Raw genomic sequence first — 24270 nt, 5'->3', positions numbered from 1 at the left:
TGCTTGCTTGCTTGCTATCTAGCTGTTCCGTAAGTGCATTTATCTTAATGCCATTTGGCAGACACTCTTATAAACAATTAGGCAAAATCATGTTACATAGGTAGGCTAATGTAGTTTTAGGATTGCCTTGGGTTTTCTGGTTACAGACATTACTGGGTTTGCGCGCAGCGAGGGGACAAAACTGCTATTATGCTGTAATATTGGTCAACTGTTGTAATCAATGTAGATTTTGCATGGTTTGTAAATTCTTGTTGATTGAATAAGAAAATGCCCTGCGATGGACTGGCAACCCATCCAGGGTGTTTCCTGCCTTCAGCTGGGATAGGCTCTTGTTCCATCAATGAACCAGAAGGATAAGCGGCTTAGAAAGTGTGTGTGTGTGTGTGTGTGTGTGTGTGTGTGTGTGTGTGTGTGTGTGTGTGTGTGTGTGTGTGAGAGGGAAGGAGATTAAGAAAATAACATTTCAGAGTTAAATCTGCTAACAATAGTAACTCTCCTTATTTGACAGCATCTGGAGCATGATGGTGCCATTAGTGCCTCTAAGCTAAGTAAAATGTTTGCGACAAGGTAACTTAACAACCTGCCACACCTAGTGTAAACAGTACTGTTCAAGACTCATGACCGCTTGTTCGATCTGGGGTAGTGAGGAAACGACTGGCACAGATTATATCGAAAGCCTAGGTAGCTCGGTCCACGTCGATTACCTCGATCAATTAGTTTTCAGTAATGGTGAGAAGTTACCAGATCCCTACGCCTTGTCTGACCACAAATTGATTTTAGATATATCCAAGTAGCCAGCAATCACATGGCCCAGTATTTGTCTCATTCAGATGGCCAGTGTTTATACAGACGATCGGCATGCTTACAAATCCTTAGATACATATAATGGTGTACTTTGTGGTCACGTGCAGAAGATGAGGTTTTATGAAATGACGGTAGCTGGATTTAGAGTTTTGCATTTTGAGGACAGGTGTCCTTCCTGGCCAAAGACAAAGTGAAGGACTAAAGCTTATGATTCCAGGATTTACATCCGAAGGGACCCCAGTCCCCCCCCTTTTATCGGCCTGGATCCATTGACTTCTGCAGTTTTTGCCAAAAGGATGTGATCCCCTCAGGGCAATAAACATTCTTCTACCATCTTCTCTGTGATTTGGTGCAGTCTACTGCACGACAACTCGTTGTCATTGGTTCTTCATGCTGTGAAGAGTGCTAATTCTTCAGTGACGAGTACCGCTTTCTGATGCTTTCTTCTCCCTGGTTGCGCATGTATCTCTGTGATGACACTGTACTGAGATGTATCTGTTGATATAGTGTGGTGTGGGCTTGCCTGGATGGGGAATTGAACCCCAGTCTGGTATGTTGAAGGGACCAGTGTTGCCACCCTGTACTTTACCATCTGAATACGCACTTTAAGTAGCCCAATGGAACATTGTACTATAAATACCTGTGTAAGATACTGTACTACTTTGAGCACACTGTAGTGTGTAAGATTATCCAAGGCTGTGATAGACACTAGGTCATTCTCTCACAACCCTAGTTTAGCCTATGATGAGTGTTTGTGTTTATGAGCCTCTGCCAGTGGTAATTACGCAGCCACTCGATTGACCTCTGTTCTCTCTTTAATTTGCATTCATGATCAGCCGCTCTTCCACTCTATTGCTCCAAGGGGTAACAGTGCAGCCTACTGATGATGTGACCTTGCCGGTGGGGATGCTAGAGGGAGAGGCCTTGGTGTGTTCCTGTCTAACAAGACTCTCTTGCAGCTGCGTAATGTTAAAACACTTGGCCTGTATGTCCAGCCCTGTTTGTTACCCTTTCCCAGTTCTCACAGCTGATTTTGAGGTTTTAAAATCAAAGATAAAAGATAAAAAAAGATAACAGATGTTGACAGTTATTTTCTTAGAAGAGGTAAAGACAGATAAGCATGCTGTCCTGGTTCTTTGTGGCTGAGTCATCAGTGAGTAGCAGTTTAAGAGCAGTTCTTTTATGATGATTATCGCTCTCTGGTTTAAGGGCTACGTAAGTGAAAAACAAACACTTGAATAGGGACAAAAAAAAGATGATGTGCATGGGCTATATGCATACATGCAAACCTAACGCATTTAGCTGTTTGGGTTGAACATGTAATTCAGGTGAATCTTGTAGATCTTTTCATTTTTAGCTTTAGGGAAGTGTGGGGGTCCGCTGTCAGCAGAGAATTCTCAGATGGAATCCCTCCACTTCCTAAACGCAGCATAGCAGCAGTTCACGGTAATCATTCCAACCCACAGATATGGGTTTTATAGGCCAATCAGTACCAAGATAACATTACCGGAAAAATGAAAAGCGTGCCAAATTCCATGAGCTGTAAAGTTGCTATTATTTTTGCATGTTCAGATTTTTGTCATCTGCAGATTTGGAATATTTTCTTCTGTGCTTTTCTATTCAGTGTGTATTAAATGCTTCACACTTAAAAATGATGATTCTTCAAGGGTTCTTTAGAAAAGGCTTCTATTAGGAACCCCGAGTTCTACTATGTAGGATCATTTGCATGCTTACATGATTTGTATGGTGAAGTAGTTCTTCAGAGTGTGTGTGTGTGTGTGTGTGTGTGTGTGTGTGTGTGTGTGTGTGTGTGTGTGTGTGTGTGTGTGTGTGTGGTTCTATGAAGAACCTGTTTGAAAATGGTTCTTTATAGCACCAACATGGATTCTTTTATTGCTGCAAGCTTGACATCATGACGATAGAAGAACCCTTTTTGGTGGTGTTAAGAACAATTTTCAATAAGGATCTTCACAGAATCATATACTGCACATTCTCTTTCAGTCTGACGAACCATGCAAAGAACCATTGAAGCCTACAAATGGTTCTAAATGTAACCATTGTCTTTACTAAAGAACCCTTGAAGAACCTGTAAGTGTCTAAGGGACCTTTAGCAACTGTCTATTTCATCTCGAGTAGCAATCATCGGTGTCCAAGCATCCGTTTGGCTGGATGTTGAGTGCTAGGTTTGCAAACAACGTAACATGACCAGACACATATAGCCAGAACTGCCTTGTTGACTTGTTGTTACTACAGGATCTTGGACGCTATGTGTCTCTTTCTCTCACTTTCTTTCTCTCTCAACTACAGGCAAATGCACAAGCTCTAAACGGCTGAAGATAACCGTTAGGACTTTCCCCTTTGCCTGGCCTTCATTGCTTTTGGGTTGCTGTATTTTCACTTTGCAGGGCTCGAAAGCCGTGTCATTGAGAAGGAAGTAGCAGAATGTAGGTTGTTTCAACTCCTTGTTTTTGCAGCCAGAAGACGTCAGCTAGTCTAGTTCATCTGCAAGGCCTTCTCTTCTGCTCTCTCTCTAATAAAGATCTACTGTAAGATTCTTCTCTGTACATTATTTTTGCCCATGTGCTGGTCTGTCCTCTCTCTCTGTCTGCATTCTGTTTGCTTGTCTACATCTTAATTGTTATGCTAATCTGCTGTTGGTCAGAATTGGCGTGCAAAACCATTAATGTGATAATGATGTTAGCTCTGCTGCCATTAAGTGCTGTGTGTTTATTAAACTCCATAATGAGGCTCTATCCTCTGTGCGGCTGTCAGAGAACTGCATTAGGTTTACAGAGAGACCGAGAGACAGAGGCGTTTGCAGAGTGTTTCTGCAGGATACTCCCTACCTCTAGTGAAAAACTGCACATGTAAGTAATCAGAATTGCCCTTGTCAGTGTCAGCGTTGTACTAGCAGCTTCTGATCTCACAGCATGTTCCCATGTTCGTCCAGAAATAGGATTATAAGAGGTTGAATTTTGATCCGAGAGCTGTATGCTGTCTCTGTGGGCTGAATTGCTATACTACATGTCCAAAAGTTTGTAGACGCGTTGCATTCAGCCTCAAGAGCATTACTGAAGTCAGGTGAAGTTCTGTGATCTGGATGTGGATCACAAACATCACTCTAGCTTGTCATCAGAGCACTGACGAACTGATGAGACTGAGGGATGCAGTGCTGCACAATAGTGCAATAACAATAGCACACTAAATGCTAGTTTTAGGCTGGAATGTCCCTTCAAGAACTAGTTTGCACTGTGGTCTGCATAGTTGATGAACAATAAGCCTTAAGATGTAATAAGTCTTTTATTTTTAGGGGATAATATTTTTTGCCTTGCCTGCTGGTGACGTAGTGAAAAGTAGAAAACTAAGAGACAGGGGGGTGTCATTCAAATTAACTGTCACTCTGTTATTATGCAGCTCTTAGTGGAGAAGCCTTGTTTGAGTCTGATTTGCACCCTCTGAACAAAGAGTCATAACTCAGGAAATGTTTAGTCTATCACTTAACCGGATAGATGGTGTGAGATGAGACCCCTTGATGATTATTTTGGTGTAATGTTGTGTGTAATGAGAAGAAAATGTCTGAGTTATGACGAGTTAAACACAGAGAAAATCTTGAACTAACAGGTTCTGATTTTGAGAAATTTACATGGGAGTGAATGGGGCAGTTTTCTGTGCCTAGTGCCAAACAAATGCTCATAACTCCTAAAGCTAATTGATAAAATGATGAGATATTTTGAGGTTTCGGAAAGGACAAGTTTCTCTACCATTTAAAACTGAAATGGAGTTTCTAGGTGAAAGTTTAAGGTTTTTAAAGCAGATTCCCTGCGTGATCAGCTGTGTCTGTGAGACTGAGTGTCGATGTCAGCTAGAATTTAAAGTTCTGAACATTTCCGCCGTTCATTCTTATGGGAGGTTTTTAATTTTTAAACATAATTTTATTAAATACTACCAATCCGATCGACTCCAAAAATACAGGGCACAAGTCACAGCGCCGAGACCTTTGAAGTGCAGTTTGAACGGAGTCTGTACGTTAAGCGTTTTGGGCTGTATTAATCACAGAAAAGTGTGGAAATTGAATAAGAAGTATGAGAGATAACAGCGTAGCGCTTTTCCAATCACTCTAATTATGCAGACTGTTTTAGGATTTAGCCAGGGTTGGGGAGCTCTGGTCTTAGAGGACCAAAGTCCAGCACTGTTTGGTCATTTCCGTACCCAAACACGCCTGACTCAAGGCCTCAGTAAATGATCAGGTATACTTGATGTGTTGGACCAAAAATTGCTGCTGTGCCTCCAGAACTGGATCTCCCAAGCTCTGATTTTAGTAATACAACTGGATTCCACATGCACTGTGACAAGGGGGATCATGAAGTGTATTATCATAAGTATGGTCATACCATGTCATCAGTTCTTATAAATATAGTAGCACAACCAGTGCAACAAATGTGTAATTTATCCTTTGTTTGCCATAACTCGGACATTTCTCATGCGCCCATTGGCTACAAAATGGCTTCTCCTCTCTCCTTCAGCAGAGGTTTTGAAAAATGCATGAGACTGTGAGAGAGAGGAGACTTCGATATGAATTTGAATGCACTGGGTCAAGCCTACCTTGACTGGCCTCTGGCCAGGCTGTTAGCTTCCCGATCTGACTGACCTGCTACCCGATCGCATTAGCTGGAAGCTTTTTCAGAATGAATATTTAACTGGCCAAGTGGTACAAGGACAGACTGTGGACCCTAAATGAGCCTGGATTCCCTCTTCATCTGGACTCAGCCAGGTGTATGAGTGTCTATTGGTGGGTGGTTCGGCCTGTCCTTTTTTTGTGCCTTTCCACGTACACTGTGTTACACTGTTACAACCAGGCTGACTCTGAACAGCACCTGTTCAATAATTCACATCGGAGACCTGGCTGGCATCTTCCCTGTCTGTCGAGTAAGAAAGAGAGGGAGGAGTTGAAATTTAAATTCGTACCTGCTATCTAAGTTTTTCTGAGATTTAGGCCTTTATTGGAGGTAGCAAGTACCTTGTGCAAAGTAGTGCTACTGTCAAAAACATTTTCACTTATATAGATCCCAAAATTGCTTTGTCCATGGCTGACCAGTGTGGTGTCAGATATGTCCTTGCTTTCTGTATAATTCATGTACATGTGTTATTTTTAGTAGATGGGGGATCCTTAGCTACAAAGTGATTTATGAAGCTGAACTTGGCAAAAATTTGGGGTAAAGGATGCAACCTATATACAGCTGGATTGGAAAAGTAGGCAGTCTTATTTTTTTAAAGGTTGCATTGTGAGTTAATAAAACAGTTAACGAACTGCATTTGAATTTTGTGCAATTAAATCTGGATAATTTCATTATTATTCCAGGTTTTCACCAGGTCCCTCCCATATCATTTGAACACAAACTATTCTAAGAAGATGAGGGTTGATTTTAATGCTTTCTCTGAGACACATGAAGATGCAGCTCCATTTCCAAAATGTTGGGATGCTGTGCAAAATGTAAATAAAAACAGAATGCAATGATGTTAAAATAACTTAAAATCTATATATAATTGAAATTGGTACAAGACAAGATATCAAGTTTTGAAATTTGATTCGTTTTTGAAACGTATGTGCCCATTTTGAGTTTGATACCAGCAATAGGTGATACCACTGTATTGCATCATGTCTTCTTTTAACAACACTGTGTATGTGTTTGGGAACTGAGGAGACCCATTGCTGTAATTTTGAAAGTTTTTGTAATATTTTGCTTAAAATAGGATTTCAGCTGCTTAACATTTGGTATCCCCTTTATCGTATTTTTCATTTCTTAATGTGCCCAGTATTTGAAATGGGTGGCGGGTCTGGACTTCAGGCAGGCCAATTTAAAGTCTGGACTCTTTTACTTCAGAGCTGTGCGGTTATAATTTGTACAGACTGGTTCGACATTGTCTTGCTGAAATAAGAAAGGCCTTGTCTGCAAACAGTATTGTCTGGATGGCAGCATATGTTGCTCCAAACCCTGTAAAGATTGTTCAGCATTAATGTTGCCTTCACAGATGTACAAGTCGAATATCAAATTTTGATTTATCGGACCACAGGACACTTTTTAACTTTGCCTCAGTCCATCTCAAAATAGCCCAGAGAAGATGGCAGTGTTTCTGGTTCTTGTTTATATATGGTCTTCTTTGCATGGTAGAGTTTAAACTTGCACTTGTTTGCAGCGATGAACTGTGGTTTTTGGAAGTGTTTCTGAGCCTATGCAGTGATTTCTATTGCAGAATTATGGCTGGTTATTATATTTATATATAATATTATGCCGCCTGGTATTGTACATTGTGCCACCTGAAGGCCTGAAAATCGCAGCCAGACAATATTGCTTTTCAGTCTTGTAAACTTTCATTTTTATAGCATTTTTTTTTTTCTAAGACAGAACTACAAAGTGCTTCACAAAAAAAAGGTAAAGCAGTAGAGGGAAGAGAGATTTCTCTTTTAAGGATATTATGTACTGTAGATGATGAAATCCTTGTATTGTTACACTATTTGCATCCACAAAGTAGTGATCCCCTCCGCATCTTTACTTCTAAAAGACTTGAATGCCCAATCATGTTACTGACCTGTTGCCAATTATTGTAATTGTTTTTTAAACCTTACACAAATTTACCAGTGTTTTGTTGCCCATTTCCCAACTTCATTGAAACATGTTGCAGGCATCAAATTCAAAATAGCCAGAAATAAAAAAAAATAGCTGAATAAAAATTCTCAGTGTCAACATTTGATCTGCTGTTTATGTACTAATTTCAATAAACAAAGGATTTAAATGATTTACGCATCATCATTCATTCATTCATTTACATTTTGTACAGCATCCCACTGTTTTTGGAAACAGGCTTGTAGTGGCCACATCATCTTTAAGATGAGATGCTTGCGTGATGTCATAGGGCAACTGGAAGCACTTTGAAGAGAGCACTGACTGCTCAGTTCAGTGACGTGAGCCAGCAGAAGCCCATATTTATCCAGCAGAACCGTTGATGAACAGCAGACAGGAACTAATCTTTTGCACCCAACGAACTGCAGAGGAGCACTGCTGTAGAGGGCCTAGAGAGATACAAGCCATCCTTTCCACTTGGAGAGCAACAGAACCAATCGTGCAAACCTCTTGTGCCATTTAGGAGCCCAGCAGTTGCGGGCGTTTGCCAGAGTGAAGGCATGGTGATTATGTGATGTTTGGTCTTTGATCTCTTCACCACAGCCCTTCCTTTAGAATGGCAGCCTTATTTCAGGCAGTGTGAGATTAGTGTGGAAACAAGATTAGCTGGCCACCTAGGGTCTGCTAGTAGCAAATGTGTGGGTCAGTGTGGTGAGCACTTGTTGACCACTAGGACAAGGTACTGGCAGCAACTTCATTATACATGTCACAATGTGCTACAGTGATGCAGCAGACCAGATGTACAACAGCTGTTTTTTGTTAATGTTAAGTTAAATCTGTTTGCAGAATACATACAATAATAATGAATAAAACAGTGTTTGTGATGGTTCCGAGTGCTGTATTTATAGGTGTGGTTCCCTGAGGCCGATTTCAAGTTAAAGTTCAATTGTCACATACATTAGTAGAGTGAAATTCATATGTAAACACACTGACAAAAGTTGAAGAGTGCACATGGACACTGTGTGCATGAGTGTGGTTATAAAACGAACAGTGAATGACAATGTTCACGAAAGTGCCACAGAACACACAAATCACAATAACATCCTTTTTGCATTTCTACGACATGAAGCAGCTTCATGAAGATATAACCACATTTCAAACGGTTTAGCACTAAACGCAGCAAGCTGCAAACTGCCGTTTCAAATCCCAGCTGTGAAAGTGCAACTACCGAGCTAACACAGTACAAACTCAGCTGTCCTAAAGACTCATGCACATGTGAAACACCACAGGTAAAACTAACTGAGCTAACCTCACTCTGTGCTCACTTTCTCTAACGTTCTATGTGCAGGATGTACTGAAGTAGGAGGCAATCTCCAACAATTATGGAAATCATGATTAAAAAAAGGAGAGTACATCTGTATTCACTGTGTTGATATTTTGAACACAGCCCTACTGACCACCAAAAGACTGAAAAGGAATCTGTCAAACTGTGAATAGGTGTCTGACTTGAATCATTCTTAACAAATAAAAATTAACTCATTGACTGCACTTTCTGCACAGTGGCACAATTAAATGGCTCATGTCCTGCATTTTTCCACTTATGGCGTTTTGGTGTTGGATTGTGTACCTGCGTGCTTTTGTTACTGTGCCTTTAGGAATGATATACACTCACTGGCCACTTTAGTTGTAAAACGTTGGACCCCCTTTTGCCTTTAGTTCTTTGTGTCACACTTTCAACAAGGTGTTGGAAACGTTCCTCAGAGATTTTGGTTGGTTATTTGAGTTCCTGTTGCCTTTCTATCATCTGGAACCAGTCTGCCCATTCTCCTCTGACCTCTCACATCAACAAGGCATTTTCATCCACACAAGTGACCGCTCACTGGATATTTCCTCTTTTTCGGACCGTTCTCTGTAAACCCTAGAGATGGTTGTGCGTGAAAATCCCAGTAGATCAGCAGTTTCTGAAATACTCAGACCAGCCCGTCTGGCACCAACAACCACGCCACGTTCAGAGTCACTGAAATCCCCTTTCTTCCCCGTTCTGATGCTCGGTCTGCACTTCAAGTTGTCTTGACCACCTCTACATGCCTAAATACATTGCGTTAGGGCTATGTGATTGGCTGATTAGCTAATTGTGTTAACAAGCAATTGTACCTAATAAAGTGGCCGTTGAGTGTATGTAAATGACCTCTGTTCTATTCAGCTTCCCTGTACTTTTTTGGATATGCACCAAAGTGAACTGTTTTAGTCTTCAGCTGATGTTTTGACTGAAAAACAGCTGTCAGAAAGCTGTTTTTGTATGTGTTAAGTTCCATGACAACTCAGTGTGAGTTAGAGTGCGATTAAAGGTTTCATATCTGGGCTTATCTTGAATAATATCAGCCTGTTCTAAACAGAATGTGCTTAGTCTGACTAAGATCTTACAACAGTCAGGAAGTGAATTTTATATGACCATATTCAGACTTTGTCTTTAATTATTTAATATCTTTGCACATGTAAAATAATGGTTACCCACTCAATGCCACTTTATAGACCTAACGGTTTGGGCACAAACACAGTGGAGTTTGCCTTCACATTGACTTGTTTGCATTGTGTGTAAAAGGAAACAGCAGCAGTGGAGCGAAACTCTTATCTCATCCGCTGTACAGTAGGCTCTGAGCAGAGAGCGGAGGACCTGAGGCCTCTGTGGAATTTACACTTTAAACATTCACTAAATCGTCCTTCGAGAGCGCTCAGAGTCAGGCCGTCCGAGAGCTTTGCTCTGAATGTCATGTATCGACCCTCTGAGGACACAAGCACAGAACGTGTGTTTAATGGACATAGTTCAGTCAGTGAATTTCACGTAACCCCAAGTTGTATCAGCCCTGCCCATAACTACCTTTTTCCAAAGTCTGAGGAGGTGTGGCCTACATACTGCTCCGCTGTGAATGACGTTTGACACCAAGGAGCAGCTTCCTGTATTTTCAGTGATGGAAAAATGGCAAAATTGAGACAAAAGGAGACGATCATATTTTCCATGTTGTATGCTTATCAGTGGTTGTAATTAATAGAAATACACTTTTCTTGCAAGGAAAACGTTTGGACGTCCCCAGATTTACTACTATTTAAAATGCATCTGGAATCAGGTGCATGACATCTGCTGCAAATGATAGAACATTTTTAGTGAGGACTTTGGAGGAGACTGTCTTGTTTAATTTTCAGATGTTTAGTTTTGTTTGCTCGTGATTGAAGTGGGTGGTATCACAATGCTAAGGTCCAAGAGCTCTCTGAGGCCTTCAGAAAGAAGGCTGTAAATGCATGAGTCTGGGAAAGGTTTTAAAAAAAGATCTCAGAACAATTAGAAATGAGCCATTTCACTGTCCAGAAAATAAATTGCACGAAAATAAATTGGACAGTTTCATTTAAAACAACTGGCCAGGTCAGGCCGACCCTATCAAGTTCAGCCCAAGAGCAGACTGTAAAGTGCAGAAGTCTCGGAACAGTCGTGAAATGTCATTGTGGGACCTACACGTAGCTCTTGCTATGGTTGATGTTAAAGTACATGCGTCTACTATCAGGCGGAGACTGCACAAGTTTGATTTTTATGAGAGCTGTGCAAGGAATTATTTGGGCTCAGCAGAAGACGTATTTGGTCCAAACCAAACACAGCATTTGAGCACAAGAACCTCATTCCAGCTGTGAAGCACGGAGGTTGAAATGTCATTGTTTGGGACTGCTTTGCAGCAGGGCATGACGGGCTCTTCATCATAGAATGCACTATGAATTCTTGTATCATGAAGCTAAAGCAGAGGTGAACCAAGCAGCATGATAATGACCCCAAACATTCCAGTAAATCCACCAAGGAATAGGTCAAAGGAAAGAAAGGGAGAGTCCTGGAATGGCCTACTGAGATGCTGTGGGCTGATTTGCTGTGCATGCAAAGAAACCCTCAAACGTTACACAGCTGAAAGAATTCTGCATGGAGGAGTGCAAAAAGTCTTTCTCCCAGCCGATGCCAGACTGGTAGACAGTTATAGGAAATGTCTAATTGAGGTTATTTCTGCCAAAAGTTGAAATGCACGCTATTAGGGCATCAGATGTCCTAACTTTTTTTTCTCAGTAGGAATTGCCATTTGTTTTTTATACAAACTGGGGTCCCTCAGTAGCATTCAGGGTGAAAGATTTAAAGAATTAAAAGTGCAGTAATCATGTGCTGGATGTGGGAAATGGTCTTGATTAGCTCAGATAAATGGTGGGGGGCATCAAAGCACTCAGCAGTCTGTCTTGGGAAAGAAGCTGAGTTGATGTACACCAGCTCACCATTATGTGTTACAATACCGATAACGCTATTAACCTTTCTGGATAGGTATTATCCACCAAAGGCTGCAGTAACAACACATTTTTAAGTTTCCAGCCCTGTTTAAAATCTCTGCTTGGAGTACTATCTGACTAACGTTGCACACTGTAATTAATGCCTGACAGGAAAAGCCTGTAATCTGTATTGTCCTATTGTATACACCTCCATGTTTTATCCCTCACCTCCTGCTGGTGCCTTTGTTCAGAGGTGCCATTGCATCTCTTAAAGGGGTGTAGGTATCTTAAATACCTATTAATGAAATCAAAAGTTTCCTTCTTGCTAAACCTGCAACACATTATATAAAACTTTATCTCTGAAAAATGTTTTGTTTGTATTTGAGTTTGTATTTGTAAAAATTTGCAAAATGTGAAAATGGACATTTATATGGCGTGGTGGGTTGTGCTGCCACCTCACAGTGAGGAGGGCCTGCTAAATTGCCCCTAGGTGTGAGTGACTGTCTGTGTCTGTCTGCCCTACGATGGACTGGCGACTTGTCCAGGGTGTATGTTTGTCTTTTACTATCTGACTTCTCGATCCCTGATCTCTGTATTGGCTTGGCTACATTTCAGATGAAGGTCTCCATCAATGTACTTGGAGTTTAAATGAAGGTTGGTGGGTTGGTGTAAAATGTCATTTTATTTATTTTTTTTTCTTATTGAAGCAGCAAATATCTTTGGGACCAGTATGAAGAACAAAGTTGTTTTTTTTTTTTTGTTTGTTTTTTTTTCTCCTTCCCCCCTTCACAGCCCAGCGCTCACATGAATTTGCATCGCTTGATTTAACGTAATGAGGTATTGATTGATTACTAGGCTGCTGTGAGGAGTGCGAAAGGATTTAAACAAATTTACCTGTAAAATCACTACTTATTGCATTAATATTGTTTGTATTTCTTGTAATATTAGTGTTTTTTTGTTTTTTTTGTGTGTGTGTTTTGAGCAAGTACAGGCTTACTGCTCAGATAACTAGCTTTTTCATTCAAAATTTCCCAGGTGCCTAAAATATTTGTATTTCAGGGCGACCCTTATCTTTGTAAATCCCACATAGCCTTTTATTTAGAGCTGGCGAATGGGCTCAGAAATTTAAATGTGTAATTGTTTGTCAAATACTAAAATATTTGAGTAAAGTTGAATTTTACATTTTTTTTTTCTTTTTTCAAATTCTAATGTTTACGTTTACAGTCAGCTTTTTTTTTTTTTTTTTTTTTTTTTTTTTTTTTTTTTAAGACAGTATTATGTCTCCTAAATCCATGAGTGGGCACATGTACAGAAAGGACTGTTTTAATGTTTTGTTTAAATGTTTTCTTATTCATTGTTCCAATTCATGGTCCATCTTACCCTGAGACTGAGACAAGACCGAGATTGACCTTTGTCAATAGTAGTTGTGCACTACTATTCATTCATTCATTCATTTATTTATTTATTTATTTAACTTTTGTGACTGTTACTGATTTTAAAGATATATATATATTCAATAATATCAGCAAGGGTTGACAGACTACAGTAGTTTAATTTAAACCTTGCTTTACCCACTGCTATGACTGTCAGGCTGTCAGTAAAGTGTGATTATATGTCAGACATGTTATCAATCGTCACATTCACTAAACTCAAATAAGCAGCGATGTTACAGCATGGTGGGCAGAGCTGCCCAGGTCATTTAACTGTTTTCTAATGCCAGTCTTTTCTCTTTCTCTCTCTGTAGGTTTGCTAAAAACCTGTCTCCAGATAAGATCAATCTGAGCACTCTGAAAGGTGAGGGTCAGCTGACCAATCTGGAGCTGGATGAGGAGGTGCTGCAGAACATGCTGGATCTGCCCACCTGGCTGGCCATCAACAAAGTCTGCTGTAACAAGGCTGCAATTAGGGTGAGAGCTTGTTCACCTCTGCCTGTCCCTTGTTCCTGACATCAGAGCTCTGTCATACCTCAGGCGTTTCGTTTTAGCTGATGCTGGGTATTCTGGCTTTGTGAACGGCTAGTAAGAGTGGGAATTCCTGAGGTTTTTATTTTATTAAAAGCACAGTATATGCTCCTTTCCTTGTGGTTTCTGCCTCTTTCTCTTGTGGAGAAGCTTGGAGTCTATTCTCTCTCTGTCTGTCTGTCTGTCTGTCTGTCTGTCTGTCTGTCTGTCTGTCTGTCTGTCTGTCTGTCTGTCTGTCTGTCTGTCTGTCTGTCTGTCTGTCTGTCTGTCTGTCTGTCTGTCTGTCTGTGTGTGTGTGTGTGTGTGTGTGTGTGTGTGTGTGTGTGTGTGTGTGTGTGTGTGTGTGTGTGGTGAGTGAGAGAATGTAGTCCATCCTCATTACTCAGACAGTCTTAATCAATCTTGCTCTTCATTCCAGTGGAGTTTGTCACAGCCTGGTTTGGCTCTGATTGCAACTCTGTCCAGAAATGCACAGCCATTCATTTGTATAATGAGCCTTTAATGGAAGTCCTTCTTTGTGTGTGTGCGCGCAGTGAAGTGTGCTGGAAGTGATGAATACAGTTGAGATGTCTGCAGGCCAAGGCTAGTGGCGGTGGGATAGGACAGCAATGGAGTTTATTTGCCACCTCTGGCTTTGGAGTGGTTTGTTTGATTTATTGTGCAGTGGCATTCTCTGTTCTCTCCTTTTTTCTTCTCTCTATGCTAATTTCTCTCTTCATTCACCCTAACTTCTATTCATCTCGTCTTCATAAGTTGATCTAGTGTCATTTGCCTGTGTGTGTGTGTGTGTGTGTGTGTGTGTGCTTTATAGGAAAAACAAGTATTATTCACTGTCAGAATTAACAAAAGCTGTTCCATTTTGAACAACTCAGAAATAAAATATTTTATATAATAATGTTTCTCAATGTAAAACAGCAAAGAACTTTTGCTTTTCATCATCTACGGTACATAATAACAGTAAAAGCTTCAGAGAATCTGGAGAAATTTCTGTATGTAATGAACAAGGCCAGAGACTAGTATTTGCTGGCTGTGATCTTTGGGACCTCAGGCGACACTGTATTAAAAACAGGCCTGATTCTATAGTGGAAATCACTGTATGGGCCCAGAAACACTTCTAAAAACCCACTGCCTGTGAACACAGTACGTCACTGTATCCACAAATGCAGGTTAAAACTCTAAAATGCAAAATAAAAACAGGAACAGGATCCAGAAATCTTCTCTGGGCCTGAGCTCATTTAAAATGGACTGAGGAGAAGTGGAAAAGTCTCCTGTGGTCTGACGAATGAACATTTGAAATTCGTTTTGGAAATCATGGACACTGTCCTCTGGGCTAAAGACCACTCAGCTTATCAGTGCACAATTCATAAGCCAGTATTCATGATGATTAGTGCACATGTATGGGTGACCTGCACATCTGTGAAAGCACCATTAATGCTGAATGAGATATACATGTTTTGGCAACATGTCCTGCCATCCAGATGACATCTTTTTCAGAGAAGGCCTTGCATGTTTCAGCAAGACAGTGTTAAATCACATTCTACATGTGTTACAGCAGCATTGCTCTGTATTAAGAGTCCAGGAGGACTTTAACTGTTGAGCAGCTGAAATCCTATATTAAACAAAAACAGGAAGATATTTCTCTTTTGAAACTACTTTTTTTTTGACACAGGTATGTTGTCTGTGTGGCAGTGTAAACAGAAAAACACACTGAGTCTCATGTATTTAATTCCTATTTGAGACGCTTTCATTTGTGGTACTGAAATTCGATACGTATCTAATATGCGGCAATGCGACTCGGTCTGAACCGCCAGATCAGATTTCATGTGACTTTTACGTCAATCTAACTTGACCATCACAATTATTCATCCATCCAGCCAGCCAGCCAGCCATCCATCCAGCCAGCCATCCAGCCATCGCTTATCCGGGTTGTGGGCAAAGAGGGCCAGGCCTCCCCTGCCACCTCCTCCAGCTCTTCCGCAGGGATACCGAGGCGTTCCCAAGACAGTTGAGAGATATAATCCCTCCAATGTGTCCTGGGTCTTCCCCGAGGTTTCCTCCCCGTCGGACATGTCTGGAACGCCTCCCTACGGAGGCATCCAGAGGCCATCCTTACCAGATGCCCGACCCACCTCAACTGGCTTCTCTCAACGTGGAGGAGCAGCGGCCCTACTCCGAGCCTCTCCCGAATCGCCGATCTTCTCACCCTATCTCTAATGGAGAGCCCGGCGACCCTGCGTGGAGAAAGCTCATTTCAGCCGCTTGTATCAGTGATCTCGTTCTTTCGGTCACCCAAAGCTCGTGACCATAGGTGAGAGTCGGAACGTAGATTGACCAGTAAATTGACAGCTTCGCCTTCTGGCTCAGCTCTCTCTTCACCATGACGGAACGGTATAGGGTATACAGGCACCAATCTGCCTGTCAACCTCTCGCTCCATCACAACTATGTGCTGCTGAAATCTCAGACATCTTGGGTAATGTTTCTGTACAAAAAAACCCTCCACAGTAACGTCAGAGAACAGTTAAAAGTCTAAAAGCAAAGTTTAAAGAATCCCAGGATACAAACCAAAGAAGTGGCCTTTTTAACAGCGAGATTGAAAACATTCTGGGTGATGAGCCCAGCTTTGAGTAAGTGGAGCTTCGTGGTCGCTGCTGTGATACTAGAAACTGAACCCTCTGGGACTGGACCCGCATTCATTGGCAGTCGTGATTGTTTACCTCTGAATGAGTGTGCCATGTGAAGCACATGATTCATTTGCACTTATGGGCCAGTTTACGAGCGTGATCTGTTCAGACTGTCGCGTATAATTCACATTTAGATATTGTGTAGAGGCAAAAAAAAAAATGGATTTGGTGAGCAAAGTGGTTTTGGGCAGCTTTTACCTGCTGTGTGAACGTAGCCAAAGTTTCATGGCGAAAATACCAATAAAAAGGGTGCAAAATTACTTTGAATGAAAAATGGGAATTTTTTTTATGTTTAGGTATAAAAACCTGTTTGCGTTTGTATATAATTGTTCTTGACAGGAACACACAGTTCTCTTTCGCTGGCAATGTTCCACACACCTCAACATCCTCCCTGATCTGGATAAAACACACACACACACACACACACACACACACACACACACACACACACACACACACACACACACACTCTCACTCTCACTCTCACTCTCTCTCTCTCTCTCTCTCTCTCTCTCTCTCTCTCTCTCTCTCTCTCTCTCTCTCTCTCTCTCTCTCTCTCTCTCTCTCTGCAAACTCACTCTCTCTTTCTGATGGAATGTTAGGTATTAGCAGTGAGGAGATCTACCTAGATAGTGGAGGTTTGAGGCAGGTAATGCTGCTCTACTGAAGAGTTGTGCTCCCACCTACGCTACTTTCATAGCTACTCAATAGTACTGCCCTCTTCCAACAGGCTTTCTCCTTCATATGAAAGCCTCTTAACCACAACTGCATCAACTGTTTTCACTGCCCACGTTGGAGAAAATCAGCAGGCTTCTAGTGACTCACCAACTTGGAAAGGCAGCCCCAGAAGTGCGGTGGCCACTGTAATAACATTCAGAGGAGCTGAACATTATTATCGAGAGGATGTAGCCATAATTACTCACAGAATCTCCTCTCAATATCTACCTCTCTGTCCCCTCAGTTCGGTCAGTGAAGGCCATTATTATTTGATTCTGTCAGTGTTTATTTTCCCTGACTTACTTCCTTCTGTGCCATTTTCTTCCTCTTTGCCAAGTATGCATGCAGGCTCTTCCATATGTCTAAGTGTGTTTAGTGTTGGGTAAGAGAGCCTGAAAATAGCACATATGTGAAGCACTGGGCACAGACACATGCTCTAGGAGCAAACCGTTTGGTTTGGGCTTTTAGTTCTTGGTTTATGTGTAGTGATTATATTTAGAGGTGACTCGCTGATATTTGAGAAGAATAGCAGAGAAGAAATATTTTACAGCAAAGTTGTAGGACCAGTTTGCTGTTGGTGCATTTCTAAACATTAGCTTGATATAATCTAGTCAGTTATGTCTACTTTTGCTCCTTTTGTTATTGCTTGCTATGTTGTGGGTTTAAATAAAGGTTGAAATGTAGGTCATTAGTTTGTGCAATGCCTTCCTTTGCCTTGCTGTTATTAACACAAAAAAGAAAAGAAAGAGAAAGCTGTAGTGACACTTGTCTGCTGTTCCACTCAGATTCCATGGACCAAGCTGAAAACGCACCCAATCACCCTGGTAAGTGTTCGCCTACTACAGTGTCAACTCTTCGGTTATTATCAAGCCACAAGTTTAGATCCTGTAAGCTAAAGACCACTACATACATATAGAATATGCCTCTTTTTTGTTGTTTATTTAGATATTTTCAAATTTGGGTAGTAATGGAATGCATGTAACAGCAAAAAGAATCAAAAGAATAATTCAGTGGTTGAGATGTAAACATTTAGAGTGGTTTATGTAAAATGGTTCCATGAAGAGATAATGAATGACTAACCATTTTATCTGATATCCAAAACCACCATTAGACTTACACATATTTCCTGAACACATATTTATATAAAAAAACGGAAAATTGCAAATATGTTGGTATGGGGCGGCACGGTGGCGTGGTGGGTAGCGCTGTCGCCTCACAGCGAGGAGGGCCTGGGTTTGATTCCCCGGCCGGGCGGCCAGGGTCCTCTCTGTGTGGAGTTTGCATGTTCTCCCCGTGTCTGCGTGGGTTTCCTCCGGGTTCTCCGGTTTCCTCCCACAGTCCAAAAGACATGCAGTCAGGCCAATTGGACATGCTAAATTGCCCCTAGGTGTGAGTGTGTGAGTGACTGTCTGTGTGTGTCTGTCTGCCCTGCGATGGACTGGCGACCTGTCCAGGGTGTATCCTGCCTTTCGCCCGAAGACTGCTGGGATAGGCTCCAGCATCCCCCCGCAACCCTGACGGAGAAGCGGCATATATATATATATATATATATATATATAATATTACACACACACACACACACACACACACACACACACACACACACACACACACACACACAAGCGTGAGAGAGAGAGAGAGAGAGAGAGACGTCGTTGTTCCTGAGGGACAGTTAGCAGCCATTCTAAATCTAAAGGTAGATGGTTAGTTCATTTGCTAGTTAGCTCATGATGTAGCGTCTGTGTCTGTGCCATTGCTCAAGAGTCTGAAAATCTTACCCTTTAACTTATTGGCCTTTAGCAAGCAGGAAATACCTTCGCCTAAAAAGATTGTCCAGTGTTATTTATAGATATTTTTCAGTTCCTGCCAGACAGTGTTCCCTGTAGTCTGATTTCACAGTCCAGCTCAGGTAGGCTTGCTCAGTCCGGTTTTTATTGAGACAGCAAAACTGTGTCTTTTAGTCACTGGACAAAGTGGTGATGGAAATGAGCACCTGTGACGAGCCACGCCCACCCAACGGCCCGTCTCCCATAGCAACAGCCTCAGGTCAAAGGTCAGTATCGCATCTGCTTGCTATATTTTATTTACCTTTCTCATCTTTCATGTGAGATTAACACACTAACTCTCTCGCTCTCCCTCGCTATCTGACGCTCTTGCTGTCTCTCAGTGAGTATGGTTTTGCTGAGAAGGTGGTAGAGGGCATCTCTCTGTCTGTGAACTCTATTGTGATCAGGATCAGTGCCAAGGCCTTCAATGCTTCCTTCGAGCTCTCTCAACTGCAGGTTTACAGCGTCAACACCAGCTGGGTGGCCAGCGACCTGCGATTCACACGAATACTGGACCCTGCACGAGGAGAGGTATGCAGTGTCCACTATATCCTGGAAAGGATGATTTGCGCTCTCATTGGCTTTTCACTTAAACTGTTATTTTGTGCTCTGCTGAGATATGCGGCATGTGAATTGCAGCGGGCAGTGGCAGAAGTTATTAAATTTTGAATCCAGCATGCACCGACCTGGAACTGGTGCCATTGCAAAAGTATATAAAAGTTCTAGTCTGTATTTCAAGTAAAAAAAAAAACAACAAAAAAAAAAAACATTTTTTTAACAAGCACTGATTACAAAATCATGCTGGAGGAATGTAGACAATTAAAAAAAAAAAATAGTTGTTTAGAATTTGTTTTTTAGGTTTAGAGAATTTTATTTTGCCAAACAAATGAATTCATTCTAACATTCCAGTATTGATGAGAATGACTCGCTGCCCTTATGCATTATTGTATGTGTTGTTGCAGATCCTGACCTTTAAGGAGGTGAGCTGGCAGATGATCCGGATTGAGGCGGATGCCATCCAGAGCTCTGAACATGAGGTGCTCAGCGCCCCCATACGCCTCATCACCAACCAGTCCAAAATCAGAGTCACACTAAAGAGGAGGGTAAGCACACACACATGAGCGTGCATATAGTTTTTTTGTTTTCTATATTCATGGTTGACCCATGAGTTTGTGTATTATTATTGCTAGTAGTCATAATAGTATAAATATTGTGGTCATGCTGTGAACGGGCTAGTGCTACACCATGTGTCAGGATCCAATCCTTGTGGGCCAAAACACATTTTTTATATATATATATATATATATATATATATATATATATATATATATATATATATATATATATATATATTCCTGAATATATTTAAAAAATAACCATATATAAAATAGGGTACTTTCTACTGGAACTAAATTTCAACATATTTTACAGTTTTTTGTGTTTTTTCAATGTTGTTTTTTAAAAAGACCCTTGAAAGTAAAGTTAAAATATTGTTTTATCATGAGTATAAGATGTGCATGAATTTAAAAAAAAATTCAAAGATGCTGTCCCATGTTTTCGTGTCACTACCAAACAGTTTTAGTCCTTAGACAGAGGCTTACTTTAGCCACACCCCTGTATTTTAGAGCAGGAAGTGAGACTGCATTTCTGTCCCTCATGGTCACATGGTGGGCAGTTAGATCATATAGTAAATGTGTTAAAAAGTCTGAAAATCAGTGCTTAACCTTAAAAATTATCATACGGTCTCAATGTTTTGGTGAAAGTTTTTGTTGTGAATATGTTCAGGAATACCTAGGAAATAGCCAGTGGTGGACAGTAACTAAGTAAATGTAATTCATTACTGTACTTAAGTAGTTTTTTTCTTGTATCTGTACTTTACTTAGGTTTTTCCATTCTGGGCGACTTTTTACTTTCACTCCACTACATTTCAGAGTCTAATATCTGACCTTTTCCTCCTACATTTTGAGAAATCTGTCGTTCCTTTTGGTTTCTGTGTGTAAAAAACGTAACATGTCAAAACAAAAGAGGCGCAAAGCCAGAGCACCAATCAGGGCACAGCGGTCACTTTGTTCTGAGCTGGTTTTGACCTGTTGGTCATACCGACCCAGTGCAGCACACGGTTCAACATCAGCGCAGCAGCGTAAAACTTTGGGAGCACATACGTCACCTAAATGATGAACTAACCTAACTTTGTGTAAATAGAGCACAATATAGAAATATGTCCACATATGCAGTCGTGACTGGCGCGTTTCTTTTTTACTGAATTCATACAAACACTTTCATTTTATAGTAAATGAGTTTGGGCTGGTTTATGTTTATGAACAGAGGCCTACAGATCAATATAGTAAAAGAAAACGTATTTATGAACCTGTGTTGAAGTTTTTATTCAATTTGTAACTAAGTTACAAATAAATCTTTGAACCGCTTGTAAAAACTTTTAGAGCTACTCGGTTCTCCCTGATGGAAACTGTTTACCTTCAGTGTTTTGTGCTTATGATCATTTTAATAGACGTCAGCGTCACTAATTAATGACGTTCTATTAAAAGACTGGTTTACCAAGAGAGACACTGGAGGACTTTCAACTAAAATGAGTTCACGAAGTCAGTCTTGTTATAAAAATGATAACAGGACATTAGTCATAATTACTCTTTTAGTACTTTTACTTTATACTTAAGTACATTTGAAGGCAAATACTTTTGTACTTTTATTCAAGTTGAGGTCTCGAGTAAGGACTCCTACTTTTACTGGAGTAATATTTTACCTTGGGTGTCCCTACTTTAACTCAAGTACATGATTTGTGTACTTCGTCCACCTCTGGAAATAGCACAGGGTCCATAGGAAAAAAGACGTTATGATATTTGAGTCAAAGGCAAAGAACGAGCTAACTATAGTATGTAATTATATACATATACAAATAGAGTGTGTGTGTGTGTGTGTGTGTGTGTGTGTGTGTGTGTGTGTTACTATACTGACTAGAATAAAATAGCCGCTATATAGAATAGTATAGTAACTACTTTAAATCTTTAAAAGATTTGAAAACTAAGATGAACTTAAAATGTGTTCCACATATGAGCCACTGCAAAAGCTAAAGCAGTGTTTTCTGTTGTTTGTGTCAGATGAAAGATTGTAATGTAGTGGCTTCTAAGCTGATCCTGATCCTGGATGACCTGCTGTGGGTGCTGACGGACTCTCAGCTCAAAGCCATGGTGCAGTATGCCAAGTCTCTGAGCGAGGCCATGGAGAAATCAGCCCTGCAGAGAAAGAGCATGGCTCCCGAATCCTCTCAGGTGTGTGTTTTGTATTTGTAAAGACTGACCTCCTTTCCTTCACAGGCACACTATTCAGTGATAAACTGCTGGTCTGCTGGCTAATGGGCTTTTTTTGTTGGATGCCTGTCCCGCGCCCAACCGTGTTAGTGCCAGAATTTGTTAATCTCTTAGTCACTGTCTCTCTCTGCTGTGTGTGTGTGAATTGTGTTTTTGTGTAGTGATCCCATGAGCTCATTGCCATCGTCTTGCCATATGGCACACGCACAAACACACACACTTTCGCACTTACAGCAGTAGACATGACCTTTTAAACTCTGTCTGTGCTATGCTTGCCCCCCCCTGTTGGTTATAAAAGGAAGTGTTTTTTTTTTTTTTTTTTTTGTCCTGTTTTAATGGTAATGGAAAATTTCTGCAGCTTGGAGTAAATTGTCATTGATTTGTAGAAAGGAACCTTGCTCACCTCACTTCATCTGTGTTTTATAGGCAGCGCCAGCGCCCCCCTCTGCACAGCAGGTACACACACAGCAGGCCTCAGCCACACAAGACCAAAGTGCCTCTATGGCTCGACTCTTCAACTCTTACAACGTGTGCGAGACCTCCCACCACCTGCAGATCACACACCTTGACCTGCACATCTGCGACGACATCCATGCCAAGGACAGAGGTTGTCCTTGGTCTAGTGTTTTATTGTGTTTATTTGTCTGAGCGCCTTCACAACTCATGATAAAGGCCTCAGAGCTCTTATTATACTCCGTGTACTATCTCAGGTATAAAAGTTCTACCATACAGTTTGGGGAATATCTGTGGAACACCAAATACGTGATGGAACTGTCGGGTGAAAAAACAAAAACAAAAAAAGGCAGGGTTCCAGACATAAATGAAGGTTGCTGTGTCAACACCTGAAAGAACAATTCAGAATGTCTAATCATAAACTATTATTATTACTTTTGGTATAATAATTTTTTTTACATTAAAAGTAACATTTCAGAGCAATGCTTGTTGATTTGTGATTGTGCTTGTTTGCCGTGTTGTCTCTCTTCCTCACTCATTGTTTCTCTGTCTCTCTCCTTTTCTCATCCTCTCCCTCTATCATGCTCTCTTTCAGAGATCAATAAGAGAATTGAAGGTGGAGCCATGCAGCTTTCTTTTAGTTCCATCACCGTAGATTACTACCCCTTCCATAGAGCAGGTATAAACTTGTGCACATACAACTACCACATGTACACAAAGGAACTCATGTCTGAGATCTGCATGCTTGTGTGTGCGCGCTCATCTGTTATTCAGATGTCTTGAACACACAAGCATGAGTGAATCCTTTGGACCTCAAATCAGGATTTTTTTTTTTTTTTGGTCTACTTCCAGGCTAATGGTATAATCTGATATTTATCCTCTTGCTCGCTTTCTTTCTTTCTCTTTCTCTCTCGCTCTCTCTCTCTCTCTCTCTCAGGTGAGGGTTGTCTGCACTGGATGCACTACAGTGATGCCACTAAAGCTCGTGAAGGCTGGGCTCGCTCTCTGCTGGAAGAGTTCAGGTCTAATGTGGACATGCTTAAAAACGCTGTCAGTGGCCAGTCACAAGGCTCCCCTCAGCACGGTGAGAACTATTATGTGGTAACACCTCTTCTCATTAGCCGTTGCTCCTTGCAGCCCAGCTTATTATTTTACAAGACCTCTTGAATGAATTTCAGGTGCCTGACGTCTTCCCTCTTCGGTTTAGGTGTTAGGTTGGCGCCTTGGTTAGGCACTTTTGTAAGACGCATGTCGCTTTTGGGAAACAGACACCTTTCTCTATTTTTTATTTATTTATTTATATTATTTTTACATGTTTTAAAAAGGCCATATGCTCTTTAGATTGTATAAGACCTGACCATGGCAACAGGATCAATAAAAATGGTTCAAAGTTATATGCAATAAAATAGTTTTAGACTAACTTGCATGAAAAGTTACTAGGATTTTTTTCTTTCCCCTATGAAGTTACTCTTTTGGAGACAAATTTTTGTTCTGACATTGACAACAAAAAGCTTAATGAAATGTAAACGAGGCGTATGGAAAAATAAAGCGTTAAATCCACATTGTTACGGTTCAAAGAAACCTCTTTCAC

At 41.0% G+C, this 24270-nt stretch overlaps 1 protein-coding gene across 3 annotated transcripts in view; it reads left to right on the top strand.

Moving 5' to 3' along the window:
- uhrf1bp1l (UHRF1 binding protein 1-like) overlaps positions 1 to 24270 on the top strand; it is a 53379-nt gene that overhangs the window by 5507 nt on the left and 23602 nt on the right. For all 3 annotated transcript variants that reach the window (XM_037542695.1, XM_037542694.1, XM_037542693.1), the window contains exons 2-10: positions 13459 to 13621; positions 17860 to 17898; positions 19036 to 19127; positions 19242 to 19431; positions 19863 to 20003; positions 22017 to 22187; positions 22653 to 22833; positions 23275 to 23358; positions 23617 to 23763. In XM_037542695.1, coding sequence (XP_037398592.1) covers positions 13459 to 13621; positions 17860 to 17898; positions 19036 to 19127; positions 19242 to 19431; positions 19863 to 20003; positions 22017 to 22187; positions 22653 to 22833; positions 23275 to 23358; positions 23617 to 23763 — 1208 coding nt within the window. The remainder of the gene's footprint in view (positions 1 to 13458; positions 13622 to 17859; positions 17899 to 19035; positions 19128 to 19241; positions 19432 to 19862; positions 20004 to 22016; positions 22188 to 22652; positions 22834 to 23274; positions 23359 to 23616; positions 23764 to 24270) is intronic.

This window comes from Pygocentrus nattereri, chromosome 11 (assembly GCF_015220715.1).
Source record: "Pygocentrus nattereri isolate fPygNat1 chromosome 11, fPygNat1.pri, whole genome shotgun sequence".
In the NCBI taxonomy this organism is placed as follows: domain Eukaryota; kingdom Metazoa; phylum Chordata; class Actinopteri; order Characiformes; family Serrasalmidae; genus Pygocentrus; species Pygocentrus nattereri.
Note: the sequence above shows the minus strand (reverse complement) of the source record. Positions and strands in the feature narration are given on the sequence as shown.